This window comes from Gracilinanus agilis, chromosome 4 (assembly GCF_016433145.1).
Source record: "Gracilinanus agilis isolate LMUSP501 chromosome 4, AgileGrace, whole genome shotgun sequence".
Taxonomy (NCBI): domain Eukaryota; kingdom Metazoa; phylum Chordata; class Mammalia; order Didelphimorphia; family Didelphidae; genus Gracilinanus; species Gracilinanus agilis.
In genome coordinates, this window is record NC_058133.1 from 103,935,888 (window position 1) to 103,961,941 (window position 26,054).

General features: G+C 45.9%; 1 protein-coding gene across 2 annotated transcripts; it reads left to right on the forward strand.

The window, feature by feature from the left end:
• Positions 1 to 17,919: 17,919 nt before the first annotated feature.
• ELF3 (E74 like ETS transcription factor 3) lies at positions 17,920 to 25,612 on the forward strand. 2 transcript variants are annotated; one of them, XM_044671953.1, is made up of 9 exons: positions 17,920 to 18,040; positions 18,900 to 19,066; positions 19,358 to 19,579; positions 20,035 to 20,130; positions 20,542 to 20,661; positions 20,875 to 20,964; positions 21,532 to 21,648; positions 23,207 to 23,402; positions 24,661 to 25,612. In XM_044671953.1, exons 2-9 carry the CDS (start codon positions 18,913 to 18,915, stop codon positions 24,773 to 24,775), a joined length of 1,110 nt encoding a protein of 369 aa, XP_044527888.1. In that variant the 5' UTR covers positions 17,920 to 18,040; positions 18,900 to 18,912; the 3' UTR covers positions 24,776 to 25,612. The 2 variants fall into 2 exon arrangements, with proteins under 2 accessions (XP_044527888.1, XP_044527889.1); XM_044671954.1 differs by lacking the exon at positions 19,358 to 19,579.
• Positions 25,613 to 26,054: the final 442 nt, after the last annotated feature.

Sequence of the window (26,054 nt, forward strand, 5' to 3'; positions counted from 1 at the left end):
GAGTACATGTGAGTATTGAAGGCTTACTAGGCTACTGACCGCCTGCTTTTGGCCAGGCCTGTGACAAGCACTAAACCTTCTCCCATTCTGCCCTCTGTTACTGTCCCCATTTTACTGCCGAAGAAATAGGCAGACGGGTTCCGTGAGTTACCCAGCATCTCGGAGCTTTTAAGAGTCTATGGCTGAATCTGAACTCGGCTCTTCCTGTCTCCAGGCCCAGCATTCCACCCACAATGCCCTCTGTCTGTGACTTAATGAACTGCTAGAACAAGGCATCATCTCATTCTGTTGATTTGGGGACCCCCCCCCACCATCGTCCTGCACCCAGTTTAAATTTAAGTCCCATCAAAGTTCTCCCTACAGCAAACCATCTGGAGGTTCTTTGAGCTTTGCTGACCCGTTCCTGAGGCCTCATTGGTCCGGCATCCTCCCGCCTGGCCCGGATTTCTTGTCACGACTTCCCTGAATCTGACCTATAAAGAAGAGCTTCTGCTTTAGCAAGAAAGGGCTCTGTGTGTGTGTGAGGGCCCTGGGACTGCCCTGGCAGTTACACAGAATCTGTCCTGGGGAAGTCGGTTCCAGAATATTGAGCACAAGAGCCCTATTTCCAAGGAAGAGAGATTGTCTGGGGGGTGGTTTAGTGCTGGGCAAAGGCCTGGAGAAGGGCTATGGGGCCAAGTGACCTGCAGGCATCGCAGGGAGAGCTTAGGAAGTGGGGGGATGGGTGAGGAGGTTGTTAGGTGGCTGAGTTTCCCTTTGGTCAGGACAGACCAGGCCGGAATACTCTATGCTTGCTGCCTTCCACATAAAGCTAAAGCCTCAGGCAAGCCCAGAGCCCTACTCCAGCTCCTCTGAAGCTCTGGGGGTGCCCCATGGGTTAGAGAGCCAATAAACCAAGGATCCCCTCCAACCTCCACACAGGTTCCCCCAGGCCAGCCCTGTGTTTGCTGCAGCAGCAGCAGCATGTGCCAGGCCTAGCACAAGGGGAGAGCTCCATTTGGCCGTTTGACAGGAGGCCGTTATTAAAGTTTTGTCACAGAGTGGGTGCAGGCTCTGAGGAGGGGACCCCCAGGGCCCTGGTCCCCCCACCCCCTTCCCTCCTCCCCCAAGCTTCCTGGGCAGGCCTCTGGCCCAGGCCCCTGTTGGATGGAGCTGTCAGGTGGCCCACCCTTTTCAACCTTTGTTTTTCTTTGCCCAAGGAAGGCCAAAAATGCTATAACACAAGATGTCCAAAAAACATTTTTAATAGCAATTTAGATTCATCAACAAAAATCCCACCATAAAAAGGCTTCTCAGGAGTAAGGACAGGAATTTCAGATTGAACAAACTTAATTAAAATAGCAATAAGCTCTCTGTTCTCTTTTTAAATGAGCATTTACTGGCCTCAGACACTTCCCAGCTGTGTGATCCTGGGCAAGTCACTTGACCCCCCCCCCCTACCCTTACCACTCTTCTACCTTGGAGCCAATACACTCCAAGGCGGAAGGTAAGGGTATAAAAAAAAAAATAAAAAATAAATGGGCATTTACTACATATTACAGTAATCTATAGAGGACATTCACTACATAAGGGTGGGAAGCTTTAAAAAAAACCTTGTTGGGCAGCCAAGTAGTACAGTGGATGGGCTCTCCTAGAGACAGGAGGTCCTGGGTTCAAATTTGACCTTGGACACTGTCTAGCTGTGTGACCCTGGGCAAGTCAACCCCCATGGCCAGCCCTTCTCTTCTGTCCTAGAATTGATGATATGACATTAGGTATGAGACTTTTTTTTTTTTTAATGTTACCTTAGGCTTACATGACAAGGTCATTTCCCCTTAGTAAACCATTCTAACAAAAAGTCAACCCCCCCAGTCTTAGTGACCCATCCGTTACCAGTACATCTTCTCTTCCCTCATCCCCCATTCTGCTGAGAAGAGGAAGGGCTGTGACCCAAGGGACTCCTCCATCCACCATTAAGTCTTTGTTAAACATTTCTTTTTTTTTTTAATTTTTAAATTTTTTTTTTTGGAAAAATTTTCCATGGTTACATGATTCATGTTCTTACTTTCCCCTTCACCCCCCCCCATAGCCGATGCACATTTCCACTGGTTTTAACATGTGTCATGGATAAAGATCTATTTCCATATTATTGATAGTTGCATTGGTGTGGTAGTTTCGAGTCTACATCCCCAATCATGTCCGCATCAACTCATGTGTTCGAGCAATTGTTTTTCTTCTGTGTTTCCACTCCTGCAGTTCTTCCTCTGAATGTGGGTAGCGTTCTTTACCATAAATCCCTCAGAATTGTCCTGGGTCATTGCATTGCTGCTAGTACAGAAGTCTATTACATTCGATTTTATCAGTCTCTGTGTACAATGTTCTCCTGGTTCTGCTCCTTTCGCTCTGCATCAATTCCTGGAGGTCTTTCCAGTTCACATGGAATTCCTCCAGTTTATTATTCCTTTGAGCACAATAGTATTCCATCACCAGCAGATACCACAATTTGTTCAGCCATTCCCCAATTGAAGGACATCCCCTCATTTTTTCAGTTTTTTGCCGCCAGAAAAAGCGCAGCTATAAATATTTTTGTACAAGTCTGTTTATCTATGATCTCTTTGGGGTACAAACCCAGCAATGGTATGACTGGATCAAAGGGCAAGCAATCTTTTATCGCTCTTTGAGCATGATTCCAAATTGCCAGCCAGAATGGCCGGATCAGTTCACAACTCCACCAGCAGTGCATTAATGTCCCAATTTTGCCACATCCCCTCCAACATTCATTACTCTCCCCTGCTGTCATTTTAGCCAATCTGCTAGGTGTGCGGTGATACCTCAGAGCACATTAAGTCTTAATTAAGTGCCCTGGACAAACTCCCTCCCCAGGGCACTTACCTCAGCGCCTGGGGATAGGAACAGCCACAGGAGAGTATTCCTCCCTAAAAATACTACCTTCACTTGAGGAGGGAAGAAACAAAATGGTCACAGAACCCCCTTCAGGATCCCTGGCCATGCAGCATGGCCCGAGGGCCTCCAGGGACTGGAAAGATGGTGCTGCTCGGTCACCATCCAGCCTGGGACAAAACACAAGACGGCCTCCTCGTGTTCCTTGGATCTCGTGTTCATCCTCTTCCAGATCCAGACCAAGCCCGTCCACAGCACAAACGGATGAGCCCCCATGGGCCGCCTTCCAATCCTGCGCCAGAGCTGGGACCGGAAATGTCGGAGCTTTCCTCCGGCTTCTTAGGCCAATCATCGCCAAGGGAGCCCGCGCGGAATTCTGGGTCTTTATACAGTCAACAATATTTCTAGGGCAAGCGAGCATCCAAAGGAGCCTCCCATCGCCAGGGGCAATGGTTCTCTTGGGAGTTTTCTCAGGACATCTCTCGCCACACATTTCTTCCCAGAAGCATGCCTCACTAGGTGTGGATGATCCCGAGGTCCTAAAGTATTTTGAGGGACCTTCTGTTTGGGAATCATTGCTGGGGGAGATCGGGAAGACCTTTGAAAAAAGCTTTGAAAAATCAACCAACAGGAAACAAGATGGGATCTTGTATTGGATCCTTCTTTCCCAATGGCTCAAAATGGGTTCCCTTCTCTGGAACAGCCGCCACCTCCTGCCTAGTCAATAATCTGGCCAGCGGCTCTGGACCGAGTTTCTCCTCCGCCCTCCAAGGCTCTAAAGTACAAGCTTGGCTGCATCCCTCCTCCTTGCCGATGCCTTTCACTATCTGGTCCCGATCAACATTTTTCCCCCTGATTGCACGTTACTCTGTAAAAATCTATTTTTCAGAAAAGTAACCTTTTTTCTGCTCCACATACACGGAATTCCATTTCCTGTGTACCTGCCTTCACACTGGTGAGTAGATTTGGCTCCTCCTCTTCTCCCTCCTAGAATCCCTCGTTTCTATCAAGCTCCTTCCTTCCAGCTCCAACCTTGGAGCGGATTTCCTAAAGGGTGATTAGATAATTTCATTTTTTGGTACTCTCTTTCAATGCTAAAACATGCCCAACCTCTTACAATTTTCTCCATTGAAGAAAGTCTTTGTGGCATACATGTGTGAGATTTCCGAATCAATCTTTGGCCTCTTTTATTTCTTAATCCTGAACCATATTTTGCAATATTGGTTTCAAACCCCTCCCCGACACCCACCTTTTCACTGAATCTCCCATAGCGTCAATGTATAAGTAGACCATTTGTAGGATCATTTCACATTCTTCATGGAATGCCCGAATATCTTCATCTGCCAATGGATGTTGACAGACAGAGCTGCCATTATTTTCATGATGGTCCTTCTGCTTGTGCATTTCAAAGCAAGATAATTGAGCATCTCATGAAATGCTGTTTCTTGTTTATATTTGGGTACAGGAACCAATTCCAACAACTCTCTGGTCTCTCCATAGGGAATCATTGAACAATCCTGTTTAATTGCAAAGTTTTTATATCACAAGAAAATCAAAATCAAGCTTCATGGTGCCTTAGTGGAGAGGGAGCAATCCACTCACATGGAACTCTAGATCCTCCTTTCCTCTTTTGGAAGTAAAATGAAGATCCTAGAATCCTTTCTGTCTTTAAATATACGACCCAATGATATTAAATGTAATAAGAACATTCTCTCGCCTCCTTACTGTAACCAAAATACTGATAGTTTTATCTGTCTGGTGTGTCCGCTGGGGATAAAAGCCTGGAACAGTGACAAGTTTTGAAAATGAAAAAGACAAAAGAATCACAGAGATGTGATGTGCAGGATGCTTCGTACCCTGCCAGGGGGCTCAAGTTTGTGACTGATGAAATTTTACTGTGGTCGTTTCCAGGGTACTTCAGCCACGTACCGTTTTAACACTGGAGGTTTCATGCACAAACAGGAACATGGGAAGATTCCAAAGCAGAGTATCCAGACACCGCTGCAGAGTGGGGAAATATTAGTGGAAAGCCCTGATTCGCGCCTGCCTTGGGATCACTTGGCTACTACAGGGGAAGGATATTCAACAAGGGTATTCATTGAGGGCGCCATATTGATTCAGCTCCCTGTCTCCAAATGGCTCCTGCCAGTCCAACTGTCAAGCTTCAAGTCTCAGCTTCCCTATAGTTTTTTTGTTTTTAGGGGACCAGGAAGCCACATCAACAGCCTTCATTTCATTCCCTGAGCCAATTAAGTCTCAAGAACAGTTTCCATACATTTTTAAGGAAAAGCTATCCCGCATAGAATTTTGGTATATTGCTTCTACTAGGAAGATGAGTCCAGCTTGCCTATGAAGCTTTGACCTTAAGCTGTACTCCATTTTGTAATCTACTTGTGAATTTACTATATGTATGCAGCTTAAAGAAGACATTGAAATTCCGGATTAGCCTTCTTCCCAATCTGGTTTTGAAGCTAGAAGATAGGAGAAAGATATGGACTGCATTTTAAATGGGCTTCTGATTTGAGGAGAGATTTTTCTGGAATTCAGATGGAAAGTACAATCTGGGTCACTCACCTCAACTTTTACTCTGATTTTACTCATCTAAATTGTAATCAAGAACTTAATTAAAGATGATAGAAGAAGCTACACCCAGGGAGAGCCAAGAAAAGGGAGTGGCCAAGCAGGCTGAGGTAAGACTCAGAAAATGTCTTAATTAAATGAGTCATGCTTCTAAAGAGAATGACCCAGCTGTGACTATGTGGCAGTGTGGGTGGGATGTTAGACTGAATGACAGCTTCCCCTGTTCATGGTCCTGACTGCTTACTTGCAGAGGAGAATTTATACACTATTGATAAATTTAGCCCCCAGGATAGCTCTGTGGGGTCCCTTTTTCATTTATGCCTGGGGCCTTGTACATTTGGGAGTCATTATCTATGCAAATCCATAGCTTAAGGGGACCCGCCAATACTTCTTTTACCAGATTAAACCTTTCAATTCAAAGCTAAGAGAGCTTTTTAGAGAGTTGCCTTGAGCAATAAAAAGTGCCTAGCCCTGGTTACAAAAAACAAAATGATGCTAGGCCACTTTGGTATAGAGTTTCCTCATCTGGAGTTTCCTTACAAGTGTTATTTCCCCCATTTTACAGATGATGGAAGTTCCATTACGTGACTTGCTTATGGTCACCCAGCTAGCAAGTGTCAGAATCAAGTTTTGAACCCAGATCTCCTGACTCTGAGTTTAATGGTCTTTTCCTCCATTCACTCAAGACAAAATGAAAGAAGCAATAAATTGAATGTCAATAAATACTGTATTGGGGGGGGGGAATGGAATTAATAAAATCAAGGACTATTTTTCTTAAAGAAACAATAAAATTTGCCAGCCATCAGCAAATGATTCAAAAAGGGAGAGGAAAACAGCAATCATCAAGGTTAAAAAAGAGAGAATTTGGTATATCTTTTTAAGATTTACACTTTACAAACATCTTATTTTGTTGTCACAAGAACCCTGGGAGAAAGATAGATAGATAGATTTATCTATTATTATCTATTATTTATTATATTTTTATTTCTATATATTAAAATGTATATTGAAATCCTTTTCTTCTGTTTTAGAATTAATACTAAGTATGTAAGGCTTTGGTTCATTATCCATTAGGACTCTGCCTCAGATATATGCACACACCAATGGACAAGCTCTATAGGTCATCCATCCAAAGACACATTGAAATCTATACTATGGGGCAGGTTGGCAGCTCAGTGAATAGAAAGTCAGACCTAGAGGTAGGAGGTCCTGGGTTTAAATCTAGCCTCAGACACTTCCCAGCTTTGTGACCCTGGGCAAGTCACTTAACCCCCATTGCGTGGCCCTTTTTACTCTTCTGCCTTGGAACCATTACACAGTATTGATTCTAAGACAGAAGGCAAGGGTTTAAAAAAAGAAAGAAGTGATGTGCAGGCAATTAAGCATCTATATGGATGGAAACTTCTCTGAGTTATTACAGGTGTCTTTGAGTCTTGGTAGTGTTCTAGAGATATGATGAAAGCAGGAACATCTAGAGAATCTCATCCATCCTCCATAGGGAATCCCTCTTTGACTTGGATTCTCCTACCTAGAAGCAAATACCTTTGGTGAGCAAACGTTTCCATCTCCTGCCTCACCTGCCAATTGCTGTCAGAGGGCCCATTGAACAAGGCTATTTCCATTATTGCATGTTCCAATGAAACTTGAATGATTCTGAAGAAGTATGAGTGAGAGACACCTTGTTGTTAAAACAGCTGTAAGGTAACAACTTGTTCTACCCAGTCAAATGGTTTCCTCCATCGATGATAAGCAACACTGTATGATCTTACAGTTTCTACACCAGTGATGGGCAACCTTTTTTGCCTGATGTGCCAAAATTCGCCCAAAAAAAACGAGCATAACTCGGGTGGTGTGTCTCTGTGAGAAGAAAACCATAATTTCATGATATTTGTAGTTTAAATAACCAAAATGTATAATGTAATCTATAACTATTTAATAAACCAAAATAGGTAAATTAACATAGGTAGAATTGTCATCGCTAGTGCACAGAGTGTCTACACTACACTACAGCAAATGTTTCATCCTCGTCATGCGGCCCCAGACTTCTCTGTATGCGGCCGCGTGTCATCGAAAATGGTTACGTCTGTCAGTGCTGATACGCGTGCCATAGGTTTGCCATCACCATTCTACACCTTTTGGTTCATTGGAATATGGCTAACAAGGTGCTATGTTGTTGAATATTTTGCTTGCAAAAAGTCCTTGTGTTTCTAATCATTTCAAGGATGCCCTCAGTACATTTATAGAGCACTCTCCAAAAGCTTTTGTATCAATAAGAGAACAGGGATCTAAGTGGATAATTATTGATTTTTCTCTCAATAGAAGGCAGCTAAGTGGTTTGAAGGCAGCCTCAGCTTTTACATTTATAAAATGGGAATAACAGCACCTACTTCACAGGGCTGTTATGAGGTTCAAATTAGATAATATATGTGAAGTACTTTACAAACCTTCAAGTGCTATATTAGTTGTTGTTATTATTATTCTTTATTTTTTTCGGTATCAATAGAGGATGAAATTTCACACACACACACACACACACACACACACACACACACACACACACACACACACACACTTACTTTTGGGAGTTTCCTCCTCTCAGATGCTTTGGATTTTGGTGTCTTACCACTCAGCCTTGGGTCATCTTCAGCATGGCTCTCCTCTGTATATATTTGTTCCAACTGTATTGTATTTTTAAACTTTTCCCTGTTTTAGAGGCAGACTGTGTAGTTTTGTTGGTCCTTTAAATGCCCAGGATGTCCTGCAATGAAAGTCTTCTCCAAGCTTTAATATGTCTTAAAAAGGCACCAAAACACTGGATAGAGCAGAGGAACAAGAAATAAAAGTTTAAGATCTGTTAATGGGAGGCATCCCTAATTATAATTTTTTCCATTATTTCCTTGATATTCTTGATCTTTTGTGACTGCAAAATGCATAAAATGTCTTTGCCCTACAAGATTATAGGAATCTGGTATTATTTTGACACAGATAAAATGTCAGGAAATTAAACTACCAAAACAGGTACAGGATTATTTTGCTGGAAGAAATAGAGCTGCTATAAAGTGGTATGAAAATTATTTTGAGGGGCAGCTAGATGGCTGTGTGGATAGAGAGCTGGGCCTAGAGACCAGAGGACCTGAGTTCAAATCTGACCTCAGATACTTCCTAGCTGGGTGACCCTGGGCAAGTCACTTAACCCCCACTGCCTAGCCCTTACCACTCTTCTGCCTTGAAACCAATACATAGTATTGATTCTGAGAGGGAAGGTCAAAACAAAACAAAACAAAACTATGTCACTGATTTTTTTTTAAAAGAAGATCAATGAAATAGAATAGACAAGTTAAGACTTAGAAATAAATATAATGACCCAGGGTTCAAAGAGCCCAAGAACATCAACTACTAGGAGAGGGATTCTTTGTTTTACTGGAGAAATTGGAAAGCAGTTCTAAAAGAATTACATTTAAATAAATATCTTTAACCCATATACCCCTGATTCCCAAAGTGTGTGCCACCACCCCCTGGTGGGTGCTGCAGCGATCCAGGGAGGTGGTGATGGCCACAGGTGCATTTATCTCTCCTATTAATTGCTATTAAATTTTTTTAAAAATTAATTTCCAGGGGGCTAAGTAATATTTTTTCTGGGAAGGGGGCAGTAGGCCAAAAAAGTTTGGGAACCATTGCCATATACCATTATAAACTTCAAATGGTCAGGCCATCCAAAGATGAAAGGTTACATTGTAGGAAAAATTAGAAGATGATGGAAGGTTATATCCAGTGATTCCCAAAGTTTTTTGGCCTACTGCCCCCTTTCCAGAAAAAATATAACTTAGCCCCCTGGAAATTATTATTTTTTTTAATTTTAATAGCAATTAATAGGAGAGATAAATGCACCTGTGGCCATCACTGCTCCTCCTGAATCACTACAGCACCCACCCACAGGCGGTAGCGCCCACTTTGGGAATCACTGGTTATATCTTTCACAATATGGTTAGGGGAAAAATCATAATCATATAGAATAGAAGTGATTATAAAATAAAAAACAGAGAAATTCGATTGTATGGCATTAAGAAGGTTTTACACTTGGGAGCAGCCTGGTGGTCCAAGGTTCAAATATGACCTTAGACACTTTCTAGCTGTGTCACCCTGGCCAAGTCACTTATAGCCCTTGCCACTCTTCAGTTTTGGAACCTATATATAGTATTGATTCTAAGATAGAAAGCAAGGGTTAAAAAAAGGGGAGGGTTGCAAAAAAAAAAATCAATGCAGCTAGAAAAAAAGAAAAAGAATGGGTTGTGAAAAAAAATCTTTGTATCAAATTCTCTAATAAAAATCTCACTTCTCAAATCTATAGGGATTTGACATAAATCTTTCAGAAGATTTTGAGCCTTCCCCCAGTGGGTAAATAGAAAAGAGTCATTATTCCATTTGGTTTTACCTGTATGGATAGTTAGGCTGAAAACTTCTGAATGATTATAGGCCTCATTTAAGAGGCTTTGCTGTTTCTGGGTTTAATGCAATTAGTATAACATGGTCTGCCAAAAGGAACATCTAAAGGACTTCATCTTTTTCCCCCCCAAAACCTTTACCTTCCCTTCTTAGTATGGGTGTTAAATATTGGCTCCAAGGCTGACAAGCAGCCAAGGGCTAGGCAATGGGGGTTAAGTGACTTGCCCAGGGTCATGCAGCTAAGAAGTATCTGAGGCCGGATTTAAAGGATTTCATCTTGAATAGAGAAACCCTCTTCCATTCTGACTGACTGACCTAGACATCTTCCAGGGCAGTAACAAATGTCTCTGATAAGAATATGACTTCCTAATTCACTCCTCATTTAATATTAAAAGAAGGTTATCAAAATAAATCTGTTATCACTTTTTCAAAGAATCTTGTTTGATTTTGACATATTTACTGAATAATGATTTTCAATGCCCTTAAAATTTTATTTGCCTTTAGCATGAACTTCCTCTGTGTAACTAGTCCAGCTCTCCTTCCTGTCTTTGTTTTTTTTTTGGTTCTATTTCTACTTGCTCATCAGCCACTGTAATCTAAGAATTCACATGCAGTAGCTTCACAGTCATTGATGGATAAGAGTTTGTTATAAAAATCTTAATAGATCTTTTCCCTTTTTTATTGTCTTCCTTCCAGGTTCATCCTTAAACACCCTCCAATGATCTGACTTGGTTAGTTCTCTCCCCAAGCTTCCAGTAAATTTGTTTTTCCCTCTACTGCTTGTTCTTTTACGAGGTGATACTCTTCATAATCATTCCCTATCTTCTTCCGTAAAGTTATTAAGTAAGCCAGTTGTTGCCTTTGGCTGCTGTCTTTATCTGCTTGTAAAACATTGTAGTTCTTAATCCTTGTATGGTCTCTGATCCCTTGACTCATTTTTTTTTTTCTCCAGGTTCAAAGCTCTCACTCTGACTTCATTTGACTCCCTGCCCATGACTGGTCTCTCTGCTTCATTATCTATTCTCCCAGAATTCCTTGCCTCTTTTGTCTTCCTTCTTTCCCAACCTGTGACTTCTCATCCCTGGATAAATCATATGTTCTTAATTTCTTTACTTTTGCTCCTGAGCTGGATTTTCTAAAAAAAAATCACAAAACTGAACTGATTTCATCCATTACAGATTAAAGGAACATAGCCTCAAGTGGACCCATATGTCTGCTAAACTATCCTTTTCTTCTATCCTTTTGGATTCTTCATCTCTATCTATACCAGGAATGCCAAGTCTGTCTCCTAAAGGCAAATCACATAATAAGATGTTAGTTCTTTAAACTAAGTGTGACTTAAAAATCTCTGACCTTAAACTAGGTATAAAGCCTCTACAGATAAAAACTAGGGGACAGACACAGACATAGCAGCAGACATAGAAAGCAAAAGCAGGCAACAAGCATTAAAAAAAAAAAAAAAAGTAGCAGGTAGCAGACATAGACACAAAAATACCCAAGACTCTGGGAGGACAGGGATGGACATCCCTGTGAAATCTGGCAGCTATCAGCAGAGAGATGAGTGTTTCAACAATTGAGACAGGATCTCAATCATGGAAGGGAGTAAAATCAAGTCAATGAGCATTTATTAAGTAGTTACCATGCCCTAGGCACCATGCTCAGTGTTGGGAATGCAAATAGAAAGGGGGAGAAGGGGAAGAAAAAGTGCCTGCCCTCAAGGAGCTGACACTCTAATGGGAGAACATAGCACATAAAAGGAAGGTGGAAAGTCAGAGAAAGGATGGAGAAGGTACCTGTGTAAGGGCTTGGTGAAGAAAGAAGTCAAGGAAATCAGGAATCAAGGAGTAGACAAGGCAGACCTTGTATTTTTCTTAAAATGGAGGTTCTAAGAGGAACTGACCCATCAGAGGAAGGGGCCACAGTTTGAGAAGGCTGCTGGAACACACGTGGAGAAAAAAGTCCAGAGAATCAGGAGACTAACTCACCACAAGGGTCCTTTCCAGCTCTAAGTTCATGATTTGGAATGAGACAGAAATACTCAGCCTCACTTGAACCTAGAGAAAAAAATCACAGTATAAGCTATTCCATCTTCAGGGTCCCATTAAAGAAGCATCAGTCCATCAAGGACCCATGAGTGCTAGGAAGCAAATTGCACTGATTTTTTCATTAAGTCTTGTAGAATATATGAACACATAATAACCAACCTTATGGAGTACTTCACAGTTTGCATAAAATGTGCTGGTCATTCATGTATTGAGCAAGGGTGATAGGCGTCTCAGTCTCAAGGAGGTCAAAGAATGAAATAAAGGTCCCATTTTTCTTTTATTTTTTAAAACCCCTTTCTGTCAGTAACAACTCTTAAGACAAAAGGACAAGGAGTAGACAAATGGGGTTATGTGACTTACCTAGGGTCATCATCTAGGAAGTGTCTGAGGCTAGATTTGAATCCAGGTCCTCCTGACTTCAGGTTTGGTGTTCTAATATCCACTGAGCCATCCAGGTGCCCCAAGATTCCATTCTTCTTTTAAAAAAACAAAACAGAAACAATTATTATTCTTCTGTCTTAGAAGTGATACTATAATAGTTCCAAGGCAAAAGAATGAGAAGAGTTAGGCCAATGGGGTTAAGTGACTTGCCCAGGATCACACAGCAAGGAATTGTCAGAATCCAGATTTGAACCCAGAACCTCCAGACTCTGGTCTCTAACTCTCTAGCCACTGAGCTGCCCCTGACCCATTATTCTTAAAAAACACACCATGGTACAGATAGTACATTTGAGCTGTGTAGAAACTCTATATGCTGAATATTGCAATCCCATTTCTATGAAGGCTCTAAGAAATTTAAGTGACTTGCATCAGAGGCAGAATTTGAACCCAGGTCTTCTCATCTTCTGTTCCAGTACTCTATCTAGAGAAGAGAATTGTTTGATGACCTCGGCAAATGAACAGAAAGTTATATTTTTGACAGGTTAAATAAAACCTCTCCCATATCCAAAGCTCAAATGTCTGAAGAACATCTAAGGACCTTTCTAGGGAGAGATGCCACCTCATTTCTTAAGTTCTCAGGAGAAACCCTGGGTAAGGGAAAAGGAATTCTGGAAATGATTCCTGGGAGAAAAGCTGAAGGTGAAAACAGGTCATGAACAAGGCTCAAACCCCTTCTGCAGGGGCCTTTCCTGATCTTCTCCACCATCCCCCCCACCCCCCAACACCCCCTTCCTTCTGCCATCACCTCCTATTCATGCTGCACCCGCTACCCACATGATCTCCCCTACTAGAATGTGAGCTTCATGGGGCCAATGGCTGGTGTCTCCAGGCCTTCCTTAACACCATAGTTAATACATAATAAATGATAAATCAATTTAATAAATTCCTGTAGACTGGATAACACTCCCCTGGCATCCTAATCCCCCCTGTGACTGTACCCAGCCTCCCCCTGGCTTAGAACCCTAGACTTGGAACAGGGAGAGAGCTCAGAAGCCATCGAATCTGACCTTCCTCATCTTACACATGAGGAAACTGAGGCCCAGCGGGCTCCCATGCCTCACCCAGTGTTACACAAGTTGTAAGGCTTGGGGAGTCAGAGGTTGTGAACCCAGGCTGTCTCTAACTCCTGGGCTCCAGAGTCAGAGCTTTAGCTCCCACATCCCCAGCAGATGACCTTCCTCCTCCTTCACTAAGAGGGCTCAGGCCAACAGAGTTGAACTTCCTGAGCTGCCTTCATTCAGTAAACTTCTAAACATCATCATCTCTCTGTCTCTCTGTCCTACTCTCTCCCCTCCCTCCCTCCTTTTTTCTCTCCCTCCCTCCTTCTACCCTTCTCTTCTCTCCTCCTTCTTCCTCTCTCTCTGATTTTCTCTGACTTTGTCTCCTTCCCTCTTCCCTCTCTCCCTCTCTGTCTCTCTCCTTCCCTCTCTCCCTCTCTTTCTTCCCTTCCTCCTTCCCTCTCTCCCTCTCCTTCTCTCCCTCCCCCTCTCTTCTTTCTCCCTCTCCTTTCTTCTATTTCTCTCCCTTCCTCCCTCCCTCTCTTCTCTCTCTCCTTCCTTCACTGTGTCTCTCCATTCCTGTCTCTCCCTCTCTATTTCTCTCCTTCCCTCTTTCTTTCTCTACCTCCCTCTCTCTTTCTCTCTCCTTCTCTCTCTCTCCTTCTCTCTCTCTCTCTCTCTCTCCTTTCTTCACTGTGTCTCTCCCTGTCTCTCCTTTTCCCCATCACAGAAGAAGATAGTCCCCAAGGCTAAGTGGTACCACTGTTCCCACTTTCTTCCCCTTTATCCAGGACATCAGTCAATCCCCTACACTATCACCCTCCCCCTTTCTCCCCCCCCTCCCCACTGTGTACTTCAGTTTCTTTCCTTTTCATGCTGCCCCGCTCTTGGGGACAGACTGGACTACTGAAGGAACATAATGAACCGTTCTTGGAATGGCAGGGAGAGGGTACCAGAGGGGGAAGGGAAGGGAGAGCTCTGAGGCCCAGGGCTCATTCCATCTGCTCTACCCCTTGGGGTAGCTAGGTAGTGTGGTGCTGGACTTGGATCCACGAAGACCTGAAATATAATCTTGCTTCAGACCCCAGTCGTGTGAGCCTGGCTTCAGCGTTCTCATCTGTAAAATGGGGATAATAGTAGCACCTACCTCCCAGGGGTTTTGTGAGGACCAAATGAGATAATGTGTATGAAGCATTTTGTAAATTTTGAAGTGTTCCATGTTAACTATTGTCATTATTTCTACAACTCCAGAACTCCTCCCTTCCGTGAAACTGACTTCCAACCCAAACCTGTCTTCTCTTTCCTCCCTAGTCCCTCTTCTCAATCATCCTGAGGCAGCTGCAGGGCCAAATGATCAGAGGGGCCTGGGCCTGCAGCCAGAGCCCCTAGCCATCCTCTTGGTGTAGTGGAGAGAATGCCCAGGCGGCCTTAAGTTGGAGTCAGACCACATGGCCTGGGTTCAAATCAAGGCTTTGTTAATTATGACCCATGTTAGCTAGAGCAAATCATTTCTCTTCTGGGGGCTCCAGTTTCCTCATCTAGTTTTAAATAAACACACTGGACCCAGGGCTCTGAGCCCCCCCTGAGCTTTGGCCATCTGAGTCAAAGACTCTCCCTTCTCCTCTTTCTCCCTCCATAGGAGGCCCATCAGGGTTCTCCTCAGGGCAAAGAGCTACTGAGCAAGTCCCTAGGGCCCAGAGCAGGTTCTCCCACATTCCAGGGTGAGTCGTAGGTGGAGGGTGTGCCTGCCTCAGGCTCCTGGGGGAGGCCCCCTGAAGGGCTGGGGAAAATCCTATGACCAGAGCCCCAGGCTGCTCCCTGCCACCCCTGGCCCAGTGAGGCTTGGGGCTTTAACTCCTTTGCTGCCGGATGCAATCTCCCAGGAACTTCAGAGAAGAGTGCCCTTAGGCTCATGACCAAAAACAAAACCTCCTGGGGACCCTCCCAGGGCTCTCAATCACAGACTATCTGAAGAGAAGGGGGCCTTAAAGAGTTCATCCTTCTCATTTGGTATCAGAAGAAATAGCCTCTGACAGGAAAATGATTTACCCAAAGACATACAGCCAGTTTGTGGCTGTCACTAAAAGAGTAAAACTCTCCCACCAAAGGACTCCTTCTGCATTCTGGCTGCCACTGTCTGGAAGGCAAACTTAGATAGGAGTACAGCTGCCTGCCTGTCTGCCTCCACGTTTCTGGATATAGCTCATTTGCTTTTGCTTTTCTAGATTTCTAGGACTATTTCTTTCTCTTTCTCTCTCTCTCTCTTTCCTTCCTTCCTTTCTTTTATTTCTCTCTCTTCTTTCTTTCTCTCCTCCCTTTTTCTCTCTCCTTCTCTTCTCTTTCTCTCTTTCTTTTTTTTGGTTAAGGGAGGGGAGAGAAAATAAATGCTTGTTAATAGACAATTTTTCATTTAATTCGAACAATTAAATGCCTGAAAGAGGCACTGCCTTTTGGGAAGGGCTACTAGGAAACCACTCTATAGATGAGTATCTATATGTATGTATGTGTCTGTGTGTGTAGATAGATAGATAGATAGATAGATAGATAGATAGGTGGATATAGTGTATATACATGTGGAATTGCTTGTCAACTCTGGGAGGGAAGAGGGAAGAGAGGAGGGAGAAAACATGAATCATGGAATCATGGGAAAATATTAAAAAATAAATTATTATTTTTTAAAATGTTTAAAGGAGAGTGTATATAGTATGTGTATATAAGGTGTGTATAGCCAGTGTATGCAGTACATGCTGTATACCTATATTTCTTTATTTATATATGCACACACATACAATACCTGGAGGGAGGGAGAGGCCACTCCAGCCCTCAGGTGTTCTGTCTCATCTCCTCCAGTTTCCACCTACCAATGTGGATCCCAGGGAGGAGAGGGGGTTTGTCCTTGGTCCCACTGTGAGCAGGGAACTTTAGCACTCAGAACTGGGGGGGGGGGGGGGGGCGGATTCTCCAGTCTTCCAGTCCAATTCCAGCCCCAAGGAAGGACCTGTGAAACGCTTGGGGAAGTTTTGACCACCAGGGGGCAGCAGGAAAGCATCGGCAAATCCTTGGAGCGTAGGAGGGGTTGGGATAGATGGGGGATGAACTACGGAGTAGATGGAAGTGCGGGGGGAGGAGACGGGAAGGCAAGCAAAAATGGGGAAGGCTGCCCCCAGCCTCTTTGGGAAGGAAAGTCTCTGAGAGGGGAAAAAAAGTGATAATAAGCAATAGTCCCGTACTGATGTGGAGCATTGTTAAACAACCAACCTCCCCCAAAATCCTTTCTGTAATTCATTGCCTGAGTTGAGACGGCTATTAAACCCGGCAATACCGTCCACTTAGCAGATGGGGAAGCTGAGGTTCCGAGAGGTTTAAGGGTCTCGCCATGGCCACACAATAAGTGATGTGACCCGGACTCTGTTTAAGATCTTCTGATGGGGCAGGTTTTGAGACAGTGCCCAAAGCCCTTCGGGTTTCCTCTGAGTGGGTTTAGGTTGAGCGGTCTCCATTCTACTCCCCACAAGCAGCTGCAGACAGAGCTCTGAATCAGGCAAAAGATGTCTATCAGGTTCCTCGACTAACACAAGATGCCTCCAAATTCTCCTAGAGGCAAGGACTATCCCAGCCTGAGCAACTTTTAGCTTTCCACCCACTAAAGATCTCCAAGGACTGAACTGCAATATAAAGGAGAGTGGTGTACACACCCCTAGGGTCCCTTTCACAGTTTAGTCCTAGAACAGCAGCCCTCCACCCAACTCCCTTACTAAGAAGACTCTGGGAACAACTAGGAGTCCAAACCCAGCCCACTGCCCACTCCCCCCCCCTTTTTAAAAATACCCTTACCTGTTCAAATCCAGCCTCTGACACTTCGTGGCTGTGTGACCCCGGACAAGTCTCTTAACCCCCATTGCCTAGCCCTTACCGTTCTTCTGCCTTGAAATTAAGAGCTTTGGAACAACATTGATTCTAAGACGAAAAAGGAGGTATAAGGTATAACTATATAGGTAAGAGGATAAAAAACCAACCTTACCTTCCGCCTTAGAATCAATATTGTGTATCGGTTCCAAGGCAGAAAAGCAGTAAGAGCTGGGCAATGGAAGTTAAGTGACTTGCTCAGGGTCACACAGCACGAAATGTCTGAGGCCAAGTTCGAACCCAAGCCCTCCCAGCTTTGAGCCCCCTAGGAATTTCTTGAGTCTGAGGGTGGTACCCCCAGAGGAAGCCATCACACCTCCCCCCCATGTCAGTTTTCCCCCACGGTAGCAGTGTCCAGCCCAGAGGGTGAGGGATGACAGACACTGACAATCATTAAACCAGCCTAGCCAGATTTCCCAGCACCTCCCTCCCGCCTGCCAGCCAGCCTGGGACGAATAATATGCAAATCACAGAGGGCAGGGAGCCTGGGTCCCGGGGCCAGGAAATCCCCTTGGTCCAATGAGGCTGCCCGCCTCAGCAGCTCAGGTTACAGCAGCCAGCTGCCTATAAAATGCTTGTGCTCTGGGAGGAGCCCGCCTTAGGGTTTATTTAGGGCGGAGGGCGAAGGGGCTCCGCGAGCCGGTCCTACGCTGGGCAGTTACCTGTTGGCCTTCGCTTGCCGCCTGGATTATCCGCTGCTGTTATCTGCCCCTCACGCCTGCCCTCAGTGCCCGGGCCCGCACTCCGGTAGGTCCCCAAGTCACCCCGGCCCCAGCTTCCCAGGGATTTACTGTAGGACGTAAGCGAGCGGGGTGGCCACACGCCCCCCCCCCTTTTTGTGCAGGAGGGATTTTCTGCTCTTCTACTGCCTTGTGTCAAGGTCGGGAATCCCAAGCCCCTCAGAGGGGCCCGAGTCTGTGCGCGGGGGCTTCTGGTCTGAGGGGTCCTTCGGCACGTCTCCCAGTCCCCAACTGCCCCAGCGCTTGGGGTCTGGAGAAGGCGAGGTCCGCATCAGAGCCATGGCTGCTTTTCCTCCCCCGACCTGGACTGGAGGTTCCTCCAGACCTTTCGGTCTCAGCAGGCGGTAGATCGGTCCTTAGGTGCCAGACCAGCTGCCTGCCCACAGCGCTCTGCCGTTTCTTTTCGACCTTGATTCCCAGCCCTAATCTCGGGATCGTCCTGGGAGTCTTGATGCGAGTCCCAAGGGTCTGGGAGATGCTGGCGCTCCCCCGATCCACTGGAGCAGAGACAAGGCTGGCCTCCTGGCTGTTATCTTCTCTGTTGTTTCCACTAACTGGATGAATGACCTTGGCCAAGTGGCTTCATCTGTCTGCGACCTTACTTTGCACATCTCCACGAAGAGTAGTTGGGAGAATTGAATTCCTTCTAGAATAGAAACTCTTTAATTCTCCCGTGGGGGGCGGGAGGTAGTGGCCTTCTTAAAGGGAGAATAGAAATGGGCTCTTTGTGGGGTTTGTGCCCAGGGTTGCCCAAACCCCTGAGCTCCGATCAGGGGGGCAGAAAGTGCCTAATGGCCAATCCAATTAGGAGTTTGGGCTCTGCTCTCTAACTCGAGATTTTCTTCCCTCCGCGACTTTAACCACAGGGAGGGGAACCTCATGGCCGCATCCTGTGAGATCAGCAACATTTTCAGCAACTATATCAGCGCCATGTACCAGGCAGAAGACCCAACTCCGGCCTCATCCACCACCTTGGGAGGTGACGACCTAGTGCTGACTCTGAGCAATCCTCCGATGCCCCTAGAGGGCACAGGTGGGTCCTGGGAGCTCGGAGAACCTGGGGAAGTGGAATGAAATCATCCAGAGGGCTGGTCCAGGGTCTTAATACCTTCATCTCCCAAAAGGGCATAATGGAGATTCCCGAAAGGTTAGAGAGAGGGATTTCTGAGGGGGAGATGGGGCTGGGGCTGGGATGGCCAAAATGATGAAGTACTACTAGAACAGGGCCAGTGTCCGAGGCCAATGGGGATAGAGTGTGAGGTAGAGGTGAGACTGGGCATCCGCTTCCCCTTCCCGTTAACCTAGTGCCCTCTTCCTTTGTTAGACAAAGCCAGCTGGTCAGGGATGCTGCCCCAGTTGTGGTCAAAGGCCCAGGTTCTAGAATGGATCAGCTATCAGGTGGAGAAGAATAAATATGATGCTAGCGCCATTGACTTTTCTCGATGCAATATGGACGGGGCCACGTTGTGCAGCTGCCCCCAGGAAGAGCTGGGCCAGGTCTTTGGACCCCTGGGGGATGAGCTCTATGCCCAGCTGCAAGATCTCTGTGAGTCATAGGGAGGGTGCTGACGACATGTCCCCCCACATAGCCCAGGGTTAAGAGCCACCAGTTGAGTTGCCCACAGAGAGCACAGCCCCTGAATCTTCAAGGCTCCAACAGTCAACCTGGAGGGCAGGTTGGGATATTGGGGGTTTGATTCTCTCCTTGGTTTCACTAATAGGGGTCCCAGGTCTTGGTATGATGGCATATTTAAGTAGGAGCCTGAGTTTTAGTATAAACTAAGCCATGTGCTGGGGATAAATTTAAGGAAAGTAAGGCCTTGGGTGGAAAAGAGACTAGATTCCCAATCAAGAGCCAAACAGATCATAGATCCCTGGGAAAAGGGGGAAAGGGGCTCCTAAAATGCTCTGCTGAGATAACCTGACAGAACTGGCCCCTACCTCTCCCCCCCACCCCCCCCATCCCCCCCATTTCCCTAATACTATCCTTCTTCTCTCTAGCCTCTGGCACATCTGATGAGCTAAGCTGGATCATTGAGCTCCTGGAGAAGGATGGGCTCACCTCTCAAGATATCATGGGAGACTGGATCACCTTTGGTAAGAGTCCCACCTAATTTCTTAATCTCCCCCCTTCCGGACCTGATCCCAGGAGCTTTTAACCAGAGGACCTCCCACCAGCCCAGGGTGCAAGAACTCCCAAATGTCCAGGTCTCTGGGCAAACCATTTAGCCTCCTATACCTCAGATTCCTTTATGAAAGGAACTGGGCGGGGAAGGAAACGAGGGTATTGGATAAACCAATCTCTTAGGAGCCTTCTGACTCTAAATCTAGGACCTGGCAAAGTTTGAAAGTCCCTGGGACCCAGGCAAGTGTCTTCTCTCCTCCCCCAGAACAACACCAGTAGCACAGGTTCTAGGACCCTGGTGGAAATATGCCTGACTACCTTCCCAGAGAACCCCACCCAGTTCCTGCTTTAGCCAGCTGATCTTTGTTATCTTCTCTCCTCAGATCATGGCAGCCCCTTCAACCAAGATGTGTTGGATGACTCCAGGTTGTCCAGTCCCTATTACCCAGGAAGCTATGGGGCAGGGGCTCCTTCTCCAGGAAGCTCAGATGTGTCCACTTCAGGTGAGAGTCCCAAGCCCCCCTCAGCCTTTCTATACCCCAAGTGTCCTTTTAAAGGAGAGAAACCAAGGCCAGACCTCTCCTATGAGAAGGGCAGGTTCCACTAAGGAGAAACACAGCTCAGCAGGGCTCAGATAAACACAAGCTCTGAGGATGGCCAAGAGGTTGTTTGCTAGCTTAGGGAATTCACCTTGTTTCTTCCCTTCCCCCATCTAGGCACTGGAACCTCTCAAAGCCCCCACTCGGATTCTGGTGGGAGCGACGTGGATTTAGATCCCACAGACAACAAACTCTTTTTTCCCAGTGGTGAGTGAGAACTTAGGGAGTATGGAGGTAGTTCTCCCAGGGTGGGAGGGCAATTCCTGATCTATATGAGGAGAGTGGTGGTGGTGCTGTCTGGAGAGGGCATAGAAAAGGCATAACTAGGAAAGTTATCAAGGCCAGAATGGGCGGTACGTGGAGTATGGGATTGGTGGAGGGTCAGAGTCTCAGAGATCCTAGAGTGGGGAAAGCAATGGGTTGGAGTGCTCCAGGGAGGCAGTCTGGGTTAGACTGGGGGAGGAGGTGGCTGACTTTGGAGGAACCTGGAGGAGCCAAGTGGGGGAAAAAATGACTGGCCAATAGGAGGAGAGGCTAAGTGAGATTCCCCTGAAGCCTTGAGTATATGAGCAAAACAGTACTTAATAAGAGTGAAGGGAATGGTAATAGACCTAAGGAATCTTGACTTCCAGGCTGGACTGCTCGAGTTCCTGGCTAAGGAATGTTAGAGAAAGTATTGGCAGATGTCATTCTTATACATTCAAATACATTTCCAGAATAGCTGGGAAATAAGTTGGAATCTAGCTTACTCCTTATTTTCCTGTTTCTCCCAAGACAACTTCCCTGACTATAAGAAAGGGGATCTGAAATACGGGAAGAGAAAACGAGGGAGGCCACGAAAGCTGAGCAAGGAGAGCCGAGAGTGTCTGGAGAGCAAGAAGAGCAAACATGGTAAGGCCCTATAGGTCTTCTATGCTCCCTGCCCTTGGCAGCCTCGGGAGTGGCCCAGAGTTGCTTGTTTTTGCTAAGAAGGGATAAATGGTGGGGGCCTTTCTCAGCTTTCTGATGCCACATTTAGTTGAGCTACACTTTTGCCTGGACTGGCTTCCTTATCTGTCAACTGTAGTTAAGGATATCCACTCTGTTAAGTTTAAGTTGGGTTTTATATAGTTTAGGAAGCTGAAGAAAGGAAATTTCCCCAAGGTCACATAGTTTTTTAGTGGCAGAACCAGGAATCAAAAGAGTCATAGATTGTAAGAGCTAGATAGAAGGAACCTTAGAGCTCTCTCTACTACAGACAGCCCTTCCATTATACACATGAGGAAACTGAGGCACAAAGCAATGCCTTGAAGCCCCCCAAGCTGTTAAGCAGAGTCAGGACTCCAATCTCCTGACTCATAGCTCAGTGATCCTATCATGAATTCTCCCCTTTTTACTGTGGTCTTCTCTGACCCTTAAGGCAACCAGTGAGAGAGCACAAGAAACCCAAAGAATTCTCAGTGGGGCTCTTGAAAAGATGGAGCTGTAGGCTTTGAATCTTGGGACAGAGACCTGGATTACAGAGAAAGAGGAGATTGTTAGCTACATTGCTTTTATCCAACCAATTAGTGAATAAACATTTATTAAGTGCCTTTGTATTGTACAAATAAATGCAAAGGAAGCACAAGGCAGTTAGGGCTGGTGGCTGTGTATGTTTGCTAAGTGGAACCTTTCGGAAAGTCTTCAAAGTTAAATGAGAGAAATGGTAGGTAAGGAATTATGTTAAGAGGGACAAGCTAGGATAAAGTACCAGGCCTGGAATTGGGAGGACCTGGGTTCAAATTTGACCTCAGATACTTCCTAGTTGTATGACCCTGGGCAAGTCACTTAACCCCAATTAACCTAGCCCTTACCTCTCTTCTGTCTTAGAATTGATATTAAGGCAAAAAAGGTTTTCAGGGGGCAGCTGGGTAGCTCAGTGGATTGAGAGTCAGGCCTAGAGATGGGAGGTCCTAGGTTCAAATCCGGCCTCAGACGCTTCCCAGCTGTGTGACCCTGGGCAACTCACTTGACCCCCCCATTGTCCACCCTTACAAGGAGCCAATATACAAAAGTTAAGGGTTTAAAAAAATAATAAAATGAAGTTTAAAAAAAAAGTTTTTAAAAGGAAAAGGCGAAAGGGGGGAGGAGTGGAATGGGAAGAAAGGTTAATCAGGAAAGGAGACAGGTCTGAAATTGCCCAGCCAGGTCAAGGAGTGAATGAGCCACATGGGTGGCTTGGGGTGGGGCTATTGTTGGATCTGGATCCTGGTGCAGGGGGCCCCAATCTAGTCTAGTTCCCGGTCTAGAATGGACAGTGAACACCTGTTTCTCCACTGGCCTTTGGGAAAACTGAGGTTCAGTGAAGGGACCTCAGTGAGTTAAAGGAAGAGAAGCCTGGGGCTTTTTCTTGCCTTCCATTGAGAGTGATGGGCTTGGAACAGAGGGGTGGTCTTGCCTACTCCTTGGCTGACTGGTTTTGTCTTCACAGCTCCAAGAGGTACACACCTATGGGAGTTCATAAGAGACATCCTCATCCACCCAGAACTCAATGAGGGCCTCATGAAGTGGGAGAACCGGCACGAGGGTGTCTTCAAGTTCCTTCGATCTGAGGCTGTGGCCCAGCTGTGGGGTCAGAAGAAGAAAAATAACAGCATGACCTATGAGAAACTCAGCCGTGCTATGAGGTGAGCTGCTTGGGAGAGGGCCAGCAAGCTCTCCAGTGATGTAGAGTGAGATGCAGGGGGGCAGATCATTTGTTTGTGGGCCTCCCAGCTTGATGGGGTTCATAGAAGTATAGAACATTTATTGAGAGGCAGAAGGGACCTTACTGACTCTTTGTGCCTAACCTCGTGATTTTACATGTAAGGAAACAAAGGTAACCTGAGTGACTTATGAATGACTTGTACAAGGTCATGGCTAATCGGTATTGGAGCCAAGACTTCAGCCTAGAGCTTCTGACTGCCAAGTCCTGTCCTCTTTCCAAGCTGCCAAGCCCAACGAATGCTCAGGTGTCCTCCCAATAGGTACATTTTTTACAGGGGCAGCAGCCCTGGGCGGAGTATTAGAGGGACGGCAGGGCTCTAGCATTTCTGCCACTGTCTGCCGCTGCTAAGCTACCTTAAGTTATGAAGACCCCTTCTCTGGGCTCTCGGTGGCTTGTCCTGTAAAATAAAAGGGTAGGGAGGAAATAGCTTAAAATCCCTTCTAACTCTTAATTCCATCATTCAAAAACACACACATGTCCCCAAACCAGGCTGCTATGTAGGACACAAGTCTTGAGACAGAAATGAGGACAGAAACTGGCCATAAGCAAGAAAAAAAAGGGATGGTGACATTGACCAGTGTTGAGCCAGGTTAGCCTCAGAAGGCTTCCTGGAGGAAGGGAGAGGTCACATATGGTTAAGGAGTAAGAGGCTAGTGGGAAGGAAAATGGGAGAAGAGCGGAGGTTACCTTTTAGAAGTTTAGAAGAGAAGATAGTTGGGGAAAAGATGAGGGAAGAGTATGGAAAACTAGAGGGGGAAAAAATGGAGCTGTGTGTTGAGATGGGACCAAAGCTCGCTGGGCTGAAGGGAGTCTTTTAAGTAGAGGGGAGACACACTAGGGGGAAATGTTGGGGTGAAGGATGAGAGAGCATGGATTTAGAAACAGAGCCTAGGTTCAGATCTTGACTACTGTGTGTGTGACCCTGGGCAAATTACTTAACCCTTCTGGGTCATAAGTTAGTTCCCTTATCTGTAAAATGAAGGGGTTAGATTAGATGACCTCTAAGGACCCTTTCCAGCTGCTGGTTTCATTTTATAGAGGAGATAAATGAGGCCTGGGGGGGGGGGGAGCGTTCAAAGGACTTAGCCAAAGTCACCCCCTCACAGAGGAGGAACGATAGGGAATCTGAGAGCGAGTTCCTTGCTTTATTTGATTGTCCCCACTGCCTGCCACAACAGGTACTACTACAAGCGAGAGATCTTAGAGCGAGTCGATGGTCGCAGACTAGTCTATAAATTTGGCAAGAACTCAAGTGGTTGGAAGGAGGAGGAGGTCGTCTTGAGCCGGAACTAAAGGGGAGAGCCGTCGAGGGACTTGGGGGAGCAATGAGCTTGCCCCCCCCTGGACCAGAGATTTGTTCAGGCGTTCCTGGACCCCCAGCCCTCCAAGCCCCTTAAGAGGGAGGGAGGGTACCCAAGTTGGCGGCGCTGGAAGCCGATGGGTGTGCCCCAGTGGAGTGAAACTGAACTTTGGCCTGCCATGGGTTTGTTGTCCACAGTTGTCATGGGATATGGAGACCTTGGGCCCCTCCCTCCTTTCTTTCCTCTTGGAATTACAAACCCTGTGAGTGGACTCAGCCGTGGTGCTGCTGACTGAAACCAAGAGGTCTCTCTGAGCTGGGATCCTGGATGTCAGAGGAGAGCCGAGGACCCTTTTCTCGAAGAGCCCTGGACTGGCGTTACTTGGAGGGGAACATGGGTGGCCTCTAGAAGAAGCCCTCATAGAGAGAAGACTTGCCAGCACCTTCCCTCCAGGCCTGCCTTTTTCCTACGCTTGGACTGCGCGGGTCGTGGGTCAGAGCACTCCCTAATTTATGTGATATAAATATGTAATATGTAAATAGAAATCTTATTTTTTCAGTGATACCCCTTGTCCCCCCTACACTCCTTGACCTCTGTCTACGTGTGAGGACCAAGACCAAAGACAATTGTTCTGAGGCCAGTAAGGACAGATTTCATGGCCACCCCCTGGACCTGGATGGGTTTGGTTCTTCCCATTACCCCCATCTGCTGCAGGGGCTAAATAAGGTGGTGAAACTGGACCCTGGGACTCCTGGTCACTCTTCTTGTCTCCAGAATGGATCAAAAAGTTGCAATAAAACATCTTTTGAGTTTTTGCTTTTGTTTTTAACCTATGGCTTTGGCTGTCTGTTCTTTAGGGTCTTGAGTTTTTGTCATTGGATAGGATTGAGGTGATGGTGGTGGAGTCAAAGGTGCTTGGGGGGACTTGGAGGGGGGTGGGCAGTTAATAAGGGTATCTACGGAGGGAGGAAAGGAATGGCCAGAGAGAAGGCAAGATCTTAAAGATGCATTGAGCTAGGAATTCCTCATGACTTGATGGGAAATGGGAGGGAAGAAAACCCATCTTATGGTGAGACACACTAGACACTCAATCTTGTTTCCTCTCTGGAATGGGGGGATTGTCTTTGGGAGAATTATAGCCAATGTTTAATTCAGTTAACAAACAGAAAGCACCTACTATGTTACCAGGCATTTTGCTATGCCCAAGGTCCTGTGGATTTTTGTAACCATAAATATTAGCTCTGGGTCCTATGACGGGAATATGAAGAATA